Source organism: Telmatherina bonti (assembly GCF_933228915.1).
Source record: "Telmatherina bonti genome assembly, chromosome: 9".
NCBI lineage: Eukaryota > Metazoa > Chordata > Actinopteri > Atheriniformes > Telmatherinidae > Telmatherina > Telmatherina bonti.
In genome coordinates, this window is record NC_136627.1 from 11,410,956 (window position 1) to 11,427,062 (window position 16,107).

At 41.8% G+C, this 16,107-nt stretch overlaps 1 protein-coding gene across 1 annotated transcript; it reads left to right on the top strand.

Annotated features, from left to right (window-relative positions):
- Positions 1–362: 362 nt before the first annotated feature.
- On the top strand, positions 363–12,965 carry meis3 (myeloid ecotropic viral integration site 3; the record flags this gene model as incomplete). The annotated part of the gene is made up of 15 exons (XM_079246682.1): positions 363–416; positions 464–583; positions 1,699–1,929; positions 4,169–4,279; positions 5,649–5,788; positions 6,078–6,252; positions 6,332–6,382; positions 6,487–6,537; positions 7,922–8,071; positions 8,189–8,297; positions 9,229–9,374; positions 9,998–10,074; positions 11,068–11,126; positions 11,226–11,312; positions 12,766–12,965. 15 exons carry the CDS (start codon positions 363–365, stop codon positions 12,963–12,965), a joined length of 1,761 nt encoding a protein of 586 aa, XP_079102808.1.
- Positions 12,966–16,107: the final 3,142 nt, after the last annotated feature.

Below are 16,107 nucleotides of genomic sequence, written 5' to 3' on the forward strand. Positions count from 1 at the left end.
AATATGTGATGTATTAAACTATGTAACCATACAAGTGGATGTGTAAAGGGATGCGACAGTAACTGATGTTCCAATAGTTTATGTTAATGAGTGCTATCTACATGTTTGCATAACAACCTGTTAGATAAATGCTGCAAAGCCAGAAGATTTGTGACTCTTTCCATCACTAATAACGATCATATGTGCAGAAGAAGAATATGGTCTCAACATAATCTGTGACATAGATGATTCAGAGGACAGTTAAACAGCCGTAGACATCGTTTCTTTAGATGTTGCCCACTTCACTGTTAATCCTTTTCATTTAACCTGTTGAAGGGAAAACAAGCCTCGGATCGCGTTTTCCAGCCCATTGACACAGCTCCATGGCGGCATTGCGGGCTCAGTGTAGGAGGGGGTCGAGGGCTGTGATCACCCCGGTAGGAAACCAGCACCCAGCAGAGTTGAAAGACCCCTGGCTGTAAAGAGGCTGCAGGGCCCAGTCACAAGCGGACCCACCGTCAAGCAGCGTGCTGCCCACGGAGACGCCTGCCCCGGCCGGGCCGGGCCAGGCCGGGCCGGGCCGCTGATTGAAGTGCAGCCGCCTGTTGGCCCCTCACAGCGGGCCCCGGGAGAGAAAAGCGATTTGGATAATTATTATGTTACTTAGGTGTCATTTACAACACAAGACTGGGAGTTTAGCTGTCCCACTAACATGAGAAAGGTTTCTTTTCTTTCTTTCTTTTTGGTTCAAATGAAACTTTCTCGTTGCACCTTTTCTTTTTATTTGTTTTCTTTTTTCTATTTTCTCAATCAACAAAGGGTGACGTTTGGGCTGTATGAAAAGGCTGGCCTGTAATAGATGCATACAAAAACAATAAAACACTTTAAAAGCTATCTGTCAATGAATTTCTTGTCAGCAAGCACGCTTCAAACTTATTTATGATCCAGAGAGAGGAGAGACTTAATTAAAACTCTTTAATTTGACCCTAATAAGCCATAAAACCCCCCTAAAACAACTTCCACTGTCCTGAATCCAAATAGACATTTGATTATCTGTTTTTGTTTAATGCTGAAGGTTTCTAAATCCCAGGTTTAATCAAATTACCAATATTTAGATAAATAGACTACTTCTCTTTAACATTTTTTCTTGCTTTTGCAAGCTGCAGACTGAGTCTGCTGAGTTGAAATAAGAATCTTAATCACTTAATTGATTGTCCAGATTTTTGTAGATTCTGTTGAAAATGCTCCAAAGAGAGAAAATGAATTATTACGATTCTTCTTTCCAGAGATGGATATCACACATCTGGAGGGAGGATGAGAGAAAAGGGAGGGAAAGATGGAAGGATGATGGAAGGATGATGGAAGGATGAAATCAGCGGGCAGCTAGGTGGAGAGCTGAGATATATTTTTTTTTTTTTTAAAAAAGAAAAGAAAATCTAGTGGGTCTTCTTTAGCGTTTTGTGAGATAAGAAGGAGGAGGAGGGGTAAAGGAGGAAGAGGAGGAGGTATGGATGGATGGAAGAGGAGGGGTTGGTGGGGGGCAAGAGATCCCGTCGCGTTTTGACCCCCTGAAACCTCCCCGCAACCCGCCACCACCAGAGTCACCACTCCTCCTCCTCCTCTTCTCCTCCTCCTTCTTCTCTCCTCCTGACTGAAAACACCATCGCTCATCCCGGGCCGTGACATTTTCCAGCCTGTCGCCTTACGCTGCGCGGACAGCGAGCGCAGAGAGCCAAAAAGGGGAAAAATAAGGGGGGGGGGAGCACGCTGCGTGAGCCTATCTGTGGTCCGCACGGCACCGAGCATCCCGACTCCCTGCGATCCGGAGCGAGAGGCGCACCAGGCGGAGGCGAGGCGCTACAGGAAGCCGCTGCTCCCTCTCACCCCGCTCTGTGGACTACACCGGACCCGGCCCAGGGAGGACTGGACACGGCCCATATTTACGTCTCGGTGGGACATTTCACACAATTTACTGGAGCTTCGCAGGCTATGATTCATCAACCTATAGCGTTTAATAGGCAATGAGAATTAGTTAAAGCGTTTATTACCTCTCAGCGTATTGTAAACCATTATAGGCTATAAGCTCTCAGGATATCAGGCGCCCATAAAAAAACCTCCAGACCCATCATTATGTTGTAATATAAAACGCGATGGACGAGGAGTAAACACACACACACACACACACACACACACACACACACACACACACACACACACACACACACACACACACAGCAGGAGCAGGTCTTCTCTGCCCACTAAATGCTTTTTGTTGAACCCTAACGGGCTTTTTAGTTTTGATGTTGATCCTGTTTACAACTTAATTACTGATTCACACGAACAACAAATGTGCTTTGATTTCCAGAAGCCGAGAGCCAGAGGAAAGGGGGGGGGGAGAAGAGCTCGCTGGACTAGCCGAGGAGCGCATCACCATCTCCGGTGTAGATCTGGCTGTCGAGCCGCATGGAGAAAAGGGTAGGTCTGCTGCTTTCCTGCATGAGTTACCACAGCCGGCTTGGGAGTTGCTTTTTTTTTTTTTTTTTTTTTTTTTTTGTCACCAAGAATATGATTACCATCATAATAGGAGCACATGGCTGGGACTGTTGTTTGCATGCACAGGCCGGTTAGCAGCCACAAACACACAAGGCCCAAGAGAGAACAGTCTGCTGCATACTGGCATGGACTTGTAAGGAAAAACACAAGACAAATTCATGCTTCAAAATATGTGATAGTAAGAACAACACCCTTTAGACGGTGATATCCAGGTGAAATTCAGTTCAGTAGAGGTTATATGGAGTGTGGCAACTGTTGATTTGGATATAAGATCTCATCCTCTCCAGGATCTATAGTTGTCTGATGTCAGCCAGTTAAGGGTTAGAGGGCTGGTCATTAAGAGGCAGAGGAGACTAGACGAGATGCTGCTCTTCAACTCGATATGTAGGTCAGTTTTTTTGCTACAGTGATTCACAGGCTTGGTGGTGGAGGAGGAGGATGGAGCAGGGCTAACGGGCAGCAGGCGGACTGAACCCTCTTCCCGAGAAGAGAGCAATTAGAGATGAACAGCGTGCAGAAAGAAGAATAAAAAAACACTGCTGGATGAACAGAGAAGGTTTAACAAGGCGGACATACACCCCGAATCACCTCCACCAGCCACTGCTTAAAATTTAATTTAGGCTAAATAAATCCAAACCCAGTGAGGCGAAAAATATTGATTTATTCTGATGGATATTCGAGTTGTAGTTGGTTGTAGTTATGCGCAATGATGGCGGGGTTATAGACTAGTACTTTGTGCAACATCACTGACAGGCAACAAGTTTGCTTTGCTTTACAGTAAAACAAAATAAGTAAAACAAACTGAAATGGATTGTCGTACAGATAATTCTAAGAGGCTATTCATTGTATTAAGTTTGCTTTTTTTTTTTACACAAGATTTTGTCATGTTTTAGCTCATTGGAGTGGTACCTTTTTATACTTTAAACAACTTAGAAATGACTTAGAAAAGTTAGAGACGGCTTATTTAACACCTCGATATTTCTGTAATTATAGATACATTTTAATGCAAAGAGGTTTATTATAATTTGTTACCAATTTGTCTTGGTTTTAAAAACAAAAAAATAAAAGACGTATAAAAGTTTTTTTTTAATTTTTATTAATATTATATTCTTGCAAATAACTAAGCAAAGGTTTCCTTCAACTTTCCTGTAATAATTTGGCGCATGCAGTGAAAAAACTACTTTTTTTATTTATTCTGCAAACAAAAGATTACAGTTAATGAAAATGTTGACTTTTTAGGTTTTCAGACTATGTGTTGCGATCTCACAATAAGGAAACAAAAAACTTCTTTTAATTTGATGTTTTGGGTTGAGTCCTAACCAACAGAACATGACTTTCTCACAAGTCATCATTTCACCAGCAACCTGATAAAACCTGCTCAGCTCGAAATAACTTAAATATTGCATCTTAAACTCATAATGACATCGTTGTTTTGCCATCTGAAGTCTTTTTTTTTTTTTTTTTTTACCAGCTTCGTGACTTTTTAAGAAAAGGGTAAAATTAGCGGAATTTGTCATCTAAACTTGCGCGCTTTGATCAGCCTGACGCACGGAAACTCGATAGTGGCCGTGCGTAAAAAGAGACGCGCAATCCGATAGCAGTGATTGTGTTAATAGCCATCCTCCATAAAAACTAGAAGGTGTCTCAGGACTGGGCCTCAGAGCAGGTGCTTTCTGTGATCCCGGTGGCCATATGGGACTCTGAAATGCAACGATTTGATAAGCCATTTAGGACAGTGGTTCCCAAAGTGAGATCCAGAGACCTCCAGAGGTTCTACAGAAGTGTTTGAGGGGCAGTGCATGTTCATGGAAATGAATTGTTTTATTTTTGTTAGCTGTTGAAGAGAATGAGTAAAATATGTTCCATATTTTGCTTCAATGTCGTTTTTTTTTTTTTAACCTTATACAGCTTAACTAGTTTTACCTCCACAAAGATTAACAAAACCTTTCTAAAAAAAAAAAAACCTCTCCCTTTATTACTAAAATGCAGATTCCCAAAGTAATTTAAATATAGTCTTCTAATGTTTTCATATCTGAGAGCAAATGTGGAGGCCTTGTATTCCTTCAGACATACATTTTAGCTGTAAATCACACCAACCCTCTTGTTGCAGTCTGTAGGGAAAGGTTTCGATGGGGGAAAAACTGGTCAGAACCCATCATATCTTTTATGGCTCGGTTAAAATAACAGTGGAGTGAAAGGTGTGTGGGTGAAACCACTTAGCAGAGCTGTCTGTCTGTGATCCCAGTGGCCCTGCAGGCCTGTGACCAGAGTCCCTGTAATCCAGCATAAAGAAACAGCAGCAGATTCCCTGACCTGCATCACGGCGCCTCACCAACAGAAGCTGCAACCAGGCACAAATTAGCTCTCTAACACACACACACACAATCAGACATGCATGATCTGAGAGTTACTGAGTGTCTGTGAATTTGTGTGTTGTCATTGTGCCACATGCGTCTGATTAGTTGAGTCAGTATGTGTGTACGTAAGTGCGAGCAGGCCCTTGTGAGACTCTCACATCGGAGTCTGAGGGAGGTCTCAGCACGACTCCTATCGAGTTTGAGTTGAGGAGGGAGGAGACAGTATTAGCAGTTACAGGCTTGTCGTCTTCCTCCAAGGATCCACTTTTCTCCTCTGCTCTTCTCCTGAGCAGCAGACGCTGAAAGCTTTTCAAGAAAAACAGCTTATTTTGTCGTGGCCATTTGTTTCCGTTCGGGCTTTTTATAATCATTTTAAAAATGATATAATGACAGAATTCCTAGTTTGGATCTGAAGTCCATACAAATCCTCATGTTTTTCTAATTTCTTCCCCCAATTTCATTAAGAATGAACACAAAACTGGACATACTATACATAAACATACATAAAACTTCATTTACAATTGTTAATGTTTCATCAACAGGCAACACAACATGAAGCAGTTCAGACACATACATATGCTGCTAAACTATAAAATTACATCAAGTCTGTTGATTGTGTGCTGGTTCCAGGAAGCCGTGTTGCTGAGGCCCCCTGACAGCTTACTCACATAATAAAATCACAGTAAGACTTGATGTCAGACAGCCGCAGATGTTAAACATGTCTCATGTTTTCTGTCTCTCCATGTAATTGTGTTTCAGTATGAAGAGCTGGTGCACTATTCAGGGTCAGAGGGCATGTCTGTGGGGGGGTATGGAGACAATGTCAGGGCGCTTCCACCCCCGCAGTATGGACCCACCATCCCTGACTCCCTCAAACACCACAAAGACCAGATTTATGGGTATGATGATTTATGTGGCCTGTCTGTGGTTAAGAATTTGTTTAAACTTCATGTGCTTGTAGCAGATTATCATGCTGTATATATCAAGCGTGCGTGCTGGATATCAAAATCCATGTGAAGTGTTTACAGCTGTCTGTTTCATAAATACTGTGGCATAAAGTTTCCTGTAGGACATTCTGTAAATGTATCATGTGTTCACTATGTCAACTGTTACTGTGTTTATGTATTGTATGTTAACTGTATATGTGTGTCTGTGTGTGTGTGTGTGTGTGTGCTTGTGTGTGGGCAGTCACCCACTGTTTCCACTGCTGGCCTTAGTGTTTGAGAAGTGCGAGCTGGCCACCTGCTCCCCTCGAGACTCCTCCTCCCTCTCAGCCAGCTCCCACCTCCCCGGCATGACCAATCACAGTGATGTTTGCTCCTCAGAATCTTTCAACGATGACATCGCCGCATTTGCCAAGCAGGTGGGTGACAGTCACCAGGACCAGTTAGATGCCAGGCTTCAGCCGATGTTGTCTATAAGACGTTGTTACTGTGTTGCAGATTCGCTCAGAGAAACCCATATTTTCCTCCAATCCTGAGCTGGACAACTTGGTATGATGCACCAACCACCATCAAGCTAAAATAAAAAAATACTTTTCACACACATAATCATGGGAAAGGTCTGTAAAATTAATTACAAGCTTTTGTCTCCACAGATGATTCAGGCCATACAGGTTCTTCGCTTTCATTTGCTGGAGTTAGAGAAGGTTGGTCATATTCCAGTGTGTTATTATTTCGCTGTGGGAAGGCTTGACATTAAACGGCTACACACGACTGTGAAACAAACATCCCTATACTGTGCATGTTGAAGGGAGGATAGTTGATCTGGCTGTCAAAGGAGAGAAATTATTCTTATTTTGAGAATATATGAATCTGTTCTTTAAGATACGATACAATGTGTTGAGATACAATATGTTCAATTCAGTTCAGTTCAACTTTATTTGTATAGCGCCCCTTCACAACAATGTTGTCCCAGGGCACTTTACATACACGAATCAACATACACATCATTTCGAGCCAATTCATACATGTCTTATAATAGAAACCAACTGATTGCATCGAGTCATGACTTCGATCCAATCCCCCATCCTGAGCATGCAAACGGCGACAGTGGGAAGGAAAAAACTCCCGTTTTACAGGAAGAAAACCTCCGGTAGAGCCCGGCTCAGGGAAGGCAGCCATCTGCCTCGACTGGTTGGGGTGGAGAGGACAGGAAAGACAGATCAACATGTACAACTGCACTTATTCGGAAAAACCTGCAGAAAGAAGGAGAAATAAGTTGGAGACGGCAATATTAGCATATATTTATACATGAATATATTAGAGTAATAGAGCGAGGTACTTCTCAGTGCATCAGGTGACATCCCCATTGCTACATAAGTAATGGATGACTAGACTACCCATAACTATAAGAGCAAAGAGCATAACCTGGACAGTTGAGATACAATGTGATGCAGTGCGATGCGGTGTGGTACGATGAGATATCATACAATGTAACACAATGCAAAACAATGCAATAAAATGTGATACAATACGATGCAATTTGAAGCAATTTGATACATTGCAGTAGGGTTAGGGTGGTAATGTGATACAAATGGATGCAATGGGATACTTTTTCTGGCCTTTGTAGTGAAATTTAGCATTTTATATGCACGTATGTATTATAATATCCCTGCGATGGACTGGTGACCTGTCCAGTATGTATCCTGTCTCTTGATTGCTGGAATAGGCTTCAGGTTTCCAGGACCGTAACTTGGACAAAGCTGTTAAAAAACTGGATGAAAGGATTAATCATAATAGTTTAAAGTAAAACAAAGAACAAAGAAAATGACTGGTTATGCAAACTGTGTTACTTTTATTTATTGCTTATTGGATTTTAATTGGTTTGATAATGCTATAAATTAAATGATAATTGGATTAAATGGGACTGAATCTAAGTGGAGGTGTGATGAACTTGTTTACTTTCTCTGTAAAGTGCCTACGAAATACTTTTTGATGTGAAATGGTGCTTAAATGAGCCAAATTGAATTAAATTAAACTATGTGAACCGTTAAGGTATTGATTACTAACTGTATAAATTTGTTCCCAAAGGTGCATGACCTGTGTGATAATTTCTGCCATCGCTACATCACCTGCCTGAAGGGTAAAATGCCCACAGACCTCGTGCTGGATGACCGGGAGGGAGGCTCTAAGTCTGACATGGAGGACTTCAGTGGATCCTGCACCAGTTTGTCAGAGCAGGTGAGACACTACATGTGAAGCAGGAAATTCTCCATCACGTTTCATAAATCGTATTGCGTCATCTGCTGGGAATTCTCTACCTTACATCCAACCTGCTACATTTACTCTTCCTGGCAGAATGCATCGTGGTTACGAGAACCAGATGAATGTGCCACAACTCCTCTGGGAACACCGGGCACCTGTGGCCTGCCCTCACTCAGCACGGCAGACAACTGCAGTGACGCAGGTATGCACACATATATGCATGCTTTCAAGCTGAAAATGTGTGTGAAGTGAAAGCTTGCACTGCACAGTGAGGATGCATGCAACAAAATAAGTTCAGTTCATATGCAGCCTGTAAGCCCTGCAAAGCAGTGAGTGGTTGCACCTAAATAGTCCCTCACAAGCGTTGTGGTTCAACAAAGTGCTTTAAAATGTGTTTCTCATTTGCTCTGTAACAACTGGAAATTTGCAGGAAAATGGTGGCAGGGATAACTGTGGCTTCAGAGTCGTGCACAAAGATATGACAACATGTCAAAGTGCCGAGCCACGCTGAGGCTACGGAACCGCTCAAACATCTGAGCCTCAATTCAGTTAATTTTATTTCAGTTCAGTTCAGTTTGATTCCGTTTATTCATGTAGAATAAATTCACAATACATGACTTAATGGCAATTTATAAAAAACGTTAACAAGTGCAATACAAGTCAAATTATATACAGTCCAGTTAATCCAGTACACTGAACTGGAAGTTATTTTTCTTTTTTAATGGACTGTTCATTCCTTTTACCTTCATATTTCATAGATTTACAATTTTTATTCTATTTGTTAAATGTCTCAAAAAGGTGTCATGCTGAGCAGCTGCTCAAGTTAAAGTATGATAATATAGATAACTGGATGTTAAAATGAAGCTTATTCTATGTAAGAAAGCACAGCTATGCTAAAAACATTTTCTACCATCAGCACCTTAAAAGAGACATTTAGAGACATCAAACGAAACATCTCAGAGTTTTGTTTCATTTGTTGCACCAAAGAAACAAACAGAAGATATCACCATAGGCTCTCAATAATAGAAAATGTCACATATTGATCACCTTTAAAACGTTCATTGCACATTTTGGTTGTAAATGTTGAGAACATCCCAGCAATATGAGCTGCTTAGTCCATGGCCTTCCTGCAGGTGACGGTCTTGACGGAGGGGTGGCCTCGCCCAGCACAGGAGAAGAGGATGACAGTGACAGAGACAGAAGGAACAACAAGAAGAGAGGCATCTTCCCCAAAGTGGCCACAAACATCATGAGAGCGTGGCTCTTTCAGCACCTGTCGGTGAGCTTCCGCTTCTATGTTGTTTACGGAAACAAAATGAATCATTGCTCTTTAAAATCCTGAAGTTTGACAGTAAGAGGCACAGACATGTCAATAAACACAGACTTGTGTACTGCGTTGCCTTGTGTGTGAGAATGATTAGGCTTCTGCAGGCAGGAACTCAATGTGGGGAAAACATCATGGACAAGAACAGACAAAGAGTGGAAGTGACTGTGTGATGGAGGTCAATTAAATTAAAGGAAAAATTGGAGGATTAAGTGATTATGTGAATATGCTCGCTGTTGGATCATCGTGGAAGTGATAGAAATGGAGTGTGTAATTGTTGGTGAGGTGGTTAGATTGGTAATTAGCTACTAAATGAGGCAGGTCAAATGTTGCCTCACTCCAATTATTACAATATGTGTGTGAAGAGGTGAGAAGGGGAGCAACACTGAGGTGGAGTGAGGGGTTGGCGAGGCTTAAAATCTATGTGTGGATGGGAATTGAAATTGGGGAGCCATCAGTATTCACACTTAAGAGTTCACACGCATGGTTTTAGTCTGGGTTGATGGAGCTACACATTTCCTCACATCACACCCAAACCCCGGCTTCTACTGTTAAATGCCGACTCTGTGTGTTTCCAGCATCCATACCCATCAGAGGAGCAAAAGAAGCAGCTGTCGCAGGATACGGGGCTGACCATCTTACAGGTCAACAACTGGTCAGTGCGCTCCGAAATCAATACATTAATTCCCGACTTGTTGTTTATCAATAATGAGTTAAAGTGTCTTGTTCAAATGTAAAGCATGAATTTTAAATGGAAAACATGGCTGCAGATGTGTCAGGGAGAAATTAAATGTGTTTATCTGTTGCAAACATTATTTGTGTGTGTATGTTGTGCACATTCAGTCGGTATAAAAGCTAATTGGTAAAAAAGTGATTTTTACAAGACTTCCAGAGGAGGATTATAATCTAATTCACTGGAGCATGTCTTATGATGGAGAGGAAAGTGTCCTGCGAAGCAGTTTTTTCTGAAGCTGCAGAACAGTAAAATCCCTGCTCCATGCTCATAAAACCGAACTGAAAATCAATATTCAATAATCAGGTTATTTACTGCGCCTAAACTTCCTGGTTTTTTTTTTTTTTCTGCAGCCACACATGTGCCTACAGACTTTAAACACACACACACTTAAACACACACACACACACACACACACACACACACACACACTCACACACACACACACACACACACACACACACACACACACACACACACACACACACACAGTCAATGTTGCTTTCCAAGCAGTTCTTTCGTAAAGATTTTTCGTAAAGAAGTTTGTCACATGTTGAACAAAGCATTAAGTTCTTACATATGATAGTAAATAAATATTATATTCTTATATCTGAACCTCTGCAGCAGCACACACACAAAGCAAACCGATCAATGCAAATCAATCAATTATCACAGGGGCGATCGATATCTGCTCTGCCCTAACGTTGATTTACTCTGCCCTCTGAAAGGGTTAAGTGGTTGTAAAAGGGAAAAGGTTAATAGTCTCCCGCTCAGTCTTTTTCTCCATTAATGTTTGGCCTTGTACACCCCCTCTCTCTCTCTCTCTCTCTCTCTCTCTCTCTCCCTCTCTCGCTGGCTCTCTGAACACATGCTTTTTTATGTCTCTCGCCCCCCCTCCCTCCGCATCCCATCCAGGTTCATCAACGCCAGGAGGAGAATAGTTCAGCCGATGATTGACCAGTCAAACCGCTCAGGTTGGTGTTGTGCCAGTTAGCTGGGAAATCCCTGTGTGTGTGTATGAGTATAATTCTGTGTCTGAATGGGTGTGTGTGTGTGTGTGTGTGGTTTTACAGGTCAGGGTGGTCCCTACAGCCCAGAGGGAGCAGCTCTTGGGGGCTACGGTCTAGACGGACAGGCCCACCTCGGACTTCGAACAGCAGGTATGACGGCGTGATGAGGAAGACTGGTGATGAAGCTTGTTCCTTAATGGCATGAAGTAATGAAACATGAGTGCTGCTGTCCTAAAAAGTAGCACATCTTTTATAACTGGTGGAAATACACATCAGAGCACAAACTGTGGAATAATCTACAGCTGCAAAAAGTTTCCAAAGAATGCACTATTTACTTCTGTGTGGTAGAAACTGCTGTTTCCCCGTCTGCAGTGCAGTTTAATAATATTATATCTGTAGGATGAGTTAAAGGGTTTTGGGCCAAACATCACAGTTAACCAAGAGAAAACATATAAAAAGGAAAATAAAATGGATGTAAAAACGTTCAGTTCAAACACAAGATATGACTTTTAGACTAATGTATATTTTCAATAAATATAGCAAAGACAAATTATTCACAATATTTAATAACACTTTAAAAGCAGCTTCTACTCATTTTTCTTGTTTAAAGATCACATTGATGAGTCAAATGTTGGGAGCTTTAAAGGAAAAAACTTTTTGTGGAAACAAAAGACAAATAATTCCAAGAGATAAAAAATATCTCACTATCAAATGTCTTTTATTATGTAAAACTGTGTTCTGGTGCATTGAAAGTTTTATGTCACTGAACGGTGTGCAAACATCATTTAAACATATATTAAATCAAGTCAGTCCCCAACGCATCCAAAAGGTCAAATACTGTTTGAAGTTTAAAGTAAATCTGTAAAAATTGATTAATAGAAATATGTAATTGTTATTTGATATAAACATGATAAATATAAGCCATTCCTGGAACAAGCGGACACAGTGCTGAGTAGAAGGATTTCCTCATGTATACAATTAAACATGGGGTGAGTGGCTCGGGTGGTAGAGCCGCTTGTCGTATGGCTTGATGGTCGGCAGTTTGAGTCCTGCTCCCTACGCTGCTGCTGCCCCGAGGAGGCTTGTTCTCTGCAGGCCGGTCCCAAGCCCGGATAAATGCGAAGGGTTGTGTCAAGAAGGGCAAAATGTGCCAATTAAACTGAGCGATGATTTGCCGTGGCGACCCCGTCGATAAGGGACCAGCCGAAAGGGAAACAACAACATGCATACAATTAAAAAGTCAATGTCCAGGTTGAGCAAAGTGGAAAAGTAAACATTAAACCTGAGATCTGCACTTAAAGCTGCTGCACATCATGAAGAAAATGCAGAATTTACTTTCAAAGATGACAAATATGTTTGAGAAAATTCCGTGGATGAAAACCTAAATAGTGTTTTAGGGAAATCTGTAAAATCTGATTTCAGTGATGCAGGACAAATAAAATCCCAGGTTCTCTTTCAGACTTCCAGATCTGACACAAACTCCGTGCAAAATGCAGATTATTTAAGCTCCATACGTTACGTATTTAAGCTCACGTTCCTTTTAAATTCTCCTCCTCAAATTCTAAAACTGATTTCACTCAGCAGACATTTTTCTTTCCTCCAGGCCTCCAGGGAATGCCGTCTCTGCAGGGCGACTACCCGGGAGCCCTGCTGTCCCAACCAGGCTACGCTCCGCACCCGGGACCGTCCCTCCACTCGTACCCTGGCCCACACCCTCACCCTGCCATGCTGCTCCACCCGCCGCCACATGCACACCCTGCAGAGCCGCTCCTCACCCAAGGACTTGACATACATGCACACTAGCTGTTGAGGGAGATAGGAAGTGTGTGTGTGTGTGTGTGTGAGGGGAGGGGCATGATTGAATGAATGTGAGTGTGTTGGGATGTATGTCCATGTGTGTGTGTGTGTGTGTGTGTGTGTGTGTGTGTACATATGTGTACATTTGGCTGAGTGTGTGCAATGCTTCACACAGTACATTATTTAAAGAAAAAAGACACATTGCTCCAAAAGTTTACATTCCCTACTGAGAAAACACTGACCTCAATGTAGCTGTTCCACCTCTTAACACACACACATAAACACACACACACATGCGAACATTTTGCCTTCACACATTTCAGTCTGGACCCACAGGTTTAAGCCATACCTCTCTCAGAGTAGACGTGCTTCCTCCTCTTCAAATGTCTCCACTGTGTCCTGTGGGCGAGACACATGCTTTAAACCACACTTCCCACCACGCCTGCTGAACCACGGGAAGACGATCAATCGGACTGGAGAGACAGATGACTTATTGGCATTGACATTTTTGCCACAGCGCATGGATCTTACTGGATGGGACTTGATCCTGTGAACCCGCCTTCTTCCCCCGCTCCCTGTCTTTCTGCACACACAGACTGATAAACACAAACACAACCAAACAATCCTTATTTAAAGCTTTTTTTTTTTTCTTTTTTTTTGTCTTCTTTTTTTCCTATTCTATTTTTGTATTTATGTGCGCCACTCCAGGCAGATTCAGCTTCACATGGGCTTGTTGAAACGTTAGTGCTCTTCCTCAGCATGAAGCTAAACACTATGAATGACTTCCAGTCTGCCTGTTGTACCACTGACCTCCTTAAGATGCCAGCAGCAGTAGGCGTCCGATACCTTAGGATCCTTCCTGTACACATGCAGATACACACACACACACACACACACACACACACACATAGCAACAAACACTACACAAAAAGCCATTATAGCACACATGCACACAAACTTCTGTAAGCATTTCTAGTACATTGTTGACTGTCACAGCGGTGTGTGAGGGCAGCTGCAGCCAAAGGACTCTTGAAACATTCGGCTCCCTCTCCACTCTGTTCTGACTGCTCAAGTATTTCTGAATGATGACGATGGGAAATACAGTTAAGGTATTAAAATGTTTTTGGGGTTCTTTTTGTAAAACTTGTCATCTGTTTGTATGTGTGGTGTGATTCTACCTTCACCTGATCGAGCCAAAAATTTTGCTTTTTTAAGAAAACATTTCAGTGACTTTCACCGATTACTCAGCCAGACACTCAAACCTGAGGCGAGTCAGTCAGCAGAGGATCATTATTCACAAGCTGGAAAATTTTCATCATAAAACATAAAACATTTTGTCACACATTGGTAATTACAGAAGGATTTATTTTAGAATTGGTTAGCACTGTGGCCTTACAGCAAGAAGGTCACTGGTTCAATCCTAGGCTGGGGTGAGGCTTGGACAGTGGCCTTTCTGTGTGGCGTTTACATGTTCTCCATGTGTATGTGTGGGTCCTCTCTGGGTACTCTGGCTTCCTCCCACCACCCAAAGACATACATGTTAGGCTAATTTATTACTCTAAATTGGTTGTGAGTGTGAGTGGTTGTTTGTCTCTGTGAGGCCCTGTGATAGACTGGTGAGCTGTCCAGTTTGTACTCTGCTTTTCGCCCGGAGACTGCTGGGATAGACTCCAGCTTCCCAGTGACCCTTAATTGGACTAAGCGGTCAAGAAAATGGTTGGATGGGTGTCTCTGGCCAGATTTTAGAGAGTTTTATGTTTACAATGCAATTATTACAAAATTTAGTGTTTGCATAAATGATGCACCCTATAAGGGGGGGGGTATCTTTTTAAAAAAAAAAATTTATATATATGAATATTTCATGGACAAAAGGCTATAAAATATAAACAGATGTTGCAGAGGTGACAGGTCACAATCTCAACCTTGAGAAAGTGTGTTTTTCTCTGTAGTATCACATGTACTTGTGTAACAGGTACCAAAGAGCAGCAACTGAACAGATACGGAAATGCCCCTACTTTGCTATTTGAAAATAATTATTTACAACAAAAGTAAAAGGGTCCACTTTTTTTCCATACTTCATCAATCAACCAAATACCTGGAAGTCACCCATGTAGTGTTACATAATCTTGCTGACAGTAACATGAAGAATCGTACAGTTTAGTTTACTCATAACAAAAATTATCTTTGGTCACTTCCCAAAAAACAGTAAACAAGTTTGATTTAATTCACTTCTATTCAGTATAATAGTAATTATAAAATGCTAATTTGTAAAAGATTGTGTGGCTGAAGCATGCACCAGTATTTTCTATTTAACCTTTACGTCTGTGTGTGTACAGAAGAAATCTCATACAGAACAACACTAATGAGGGGGGGGGGGGGGGGGGGGGGGGGGGGCCATTTGCCTCGGCTGGTTTGGGGTGAGAGGACAAAACATGCACACTAACAAATGTAAAAACACCATGCTCTGTGCTATGGATAGAAAGAAGGAGCGTAAACACACAACTTCAACTGACCTTGAGGTTTGATAGCGATGTAGGCAGAGCACAGATTACCCAGCATGAGTCTTTGCTTCCTGTAGGATCTGCTCAACAGCTTTAAATTATAAACAAATCAATAATGTGTATTAGTATCTTTCCTGATTCAGTATACCAAACTGCTCTAAGCCTTTAATGTCCTCTCCAACTGTTAGAGCAGGTTTTAATCACATGATTTAATCAGTGAAATTTGTGAGAGTAAACATCACATGAAAGGTTTATTTTATAACTTTATCAAAATGTTTAATTTAAAAAAAAAACAAAACACAAGCAACACCTAAATATTTATTTAAAGTAAATATCAGAATTACACCAAGAAACTAAAACAAATTTGAAGAAACTATTGTCCTTTGCTTTGTTAACAGCGCCTGGCCGTACGGTGGTTTACAGCAAGGTTCCTGGTTCAGCCTTTGTTGGGGTGTTAGCAGGATTTCCCAGTGCATGTGTGTGTTCTCTCTGGGTACCCTGCCTGCCTCCCACAGTCCAAAAATATGCATGTTAGGTTGACTAGCATTTCTAAATTCTGCCTAGGAGTGAGCTTGAGGGGTTGTTTGTCTCTATGTGTGATGGACTAGAGACCTGTCCAGGGTGCACCCCGTCTTAGCTGCTGGGAT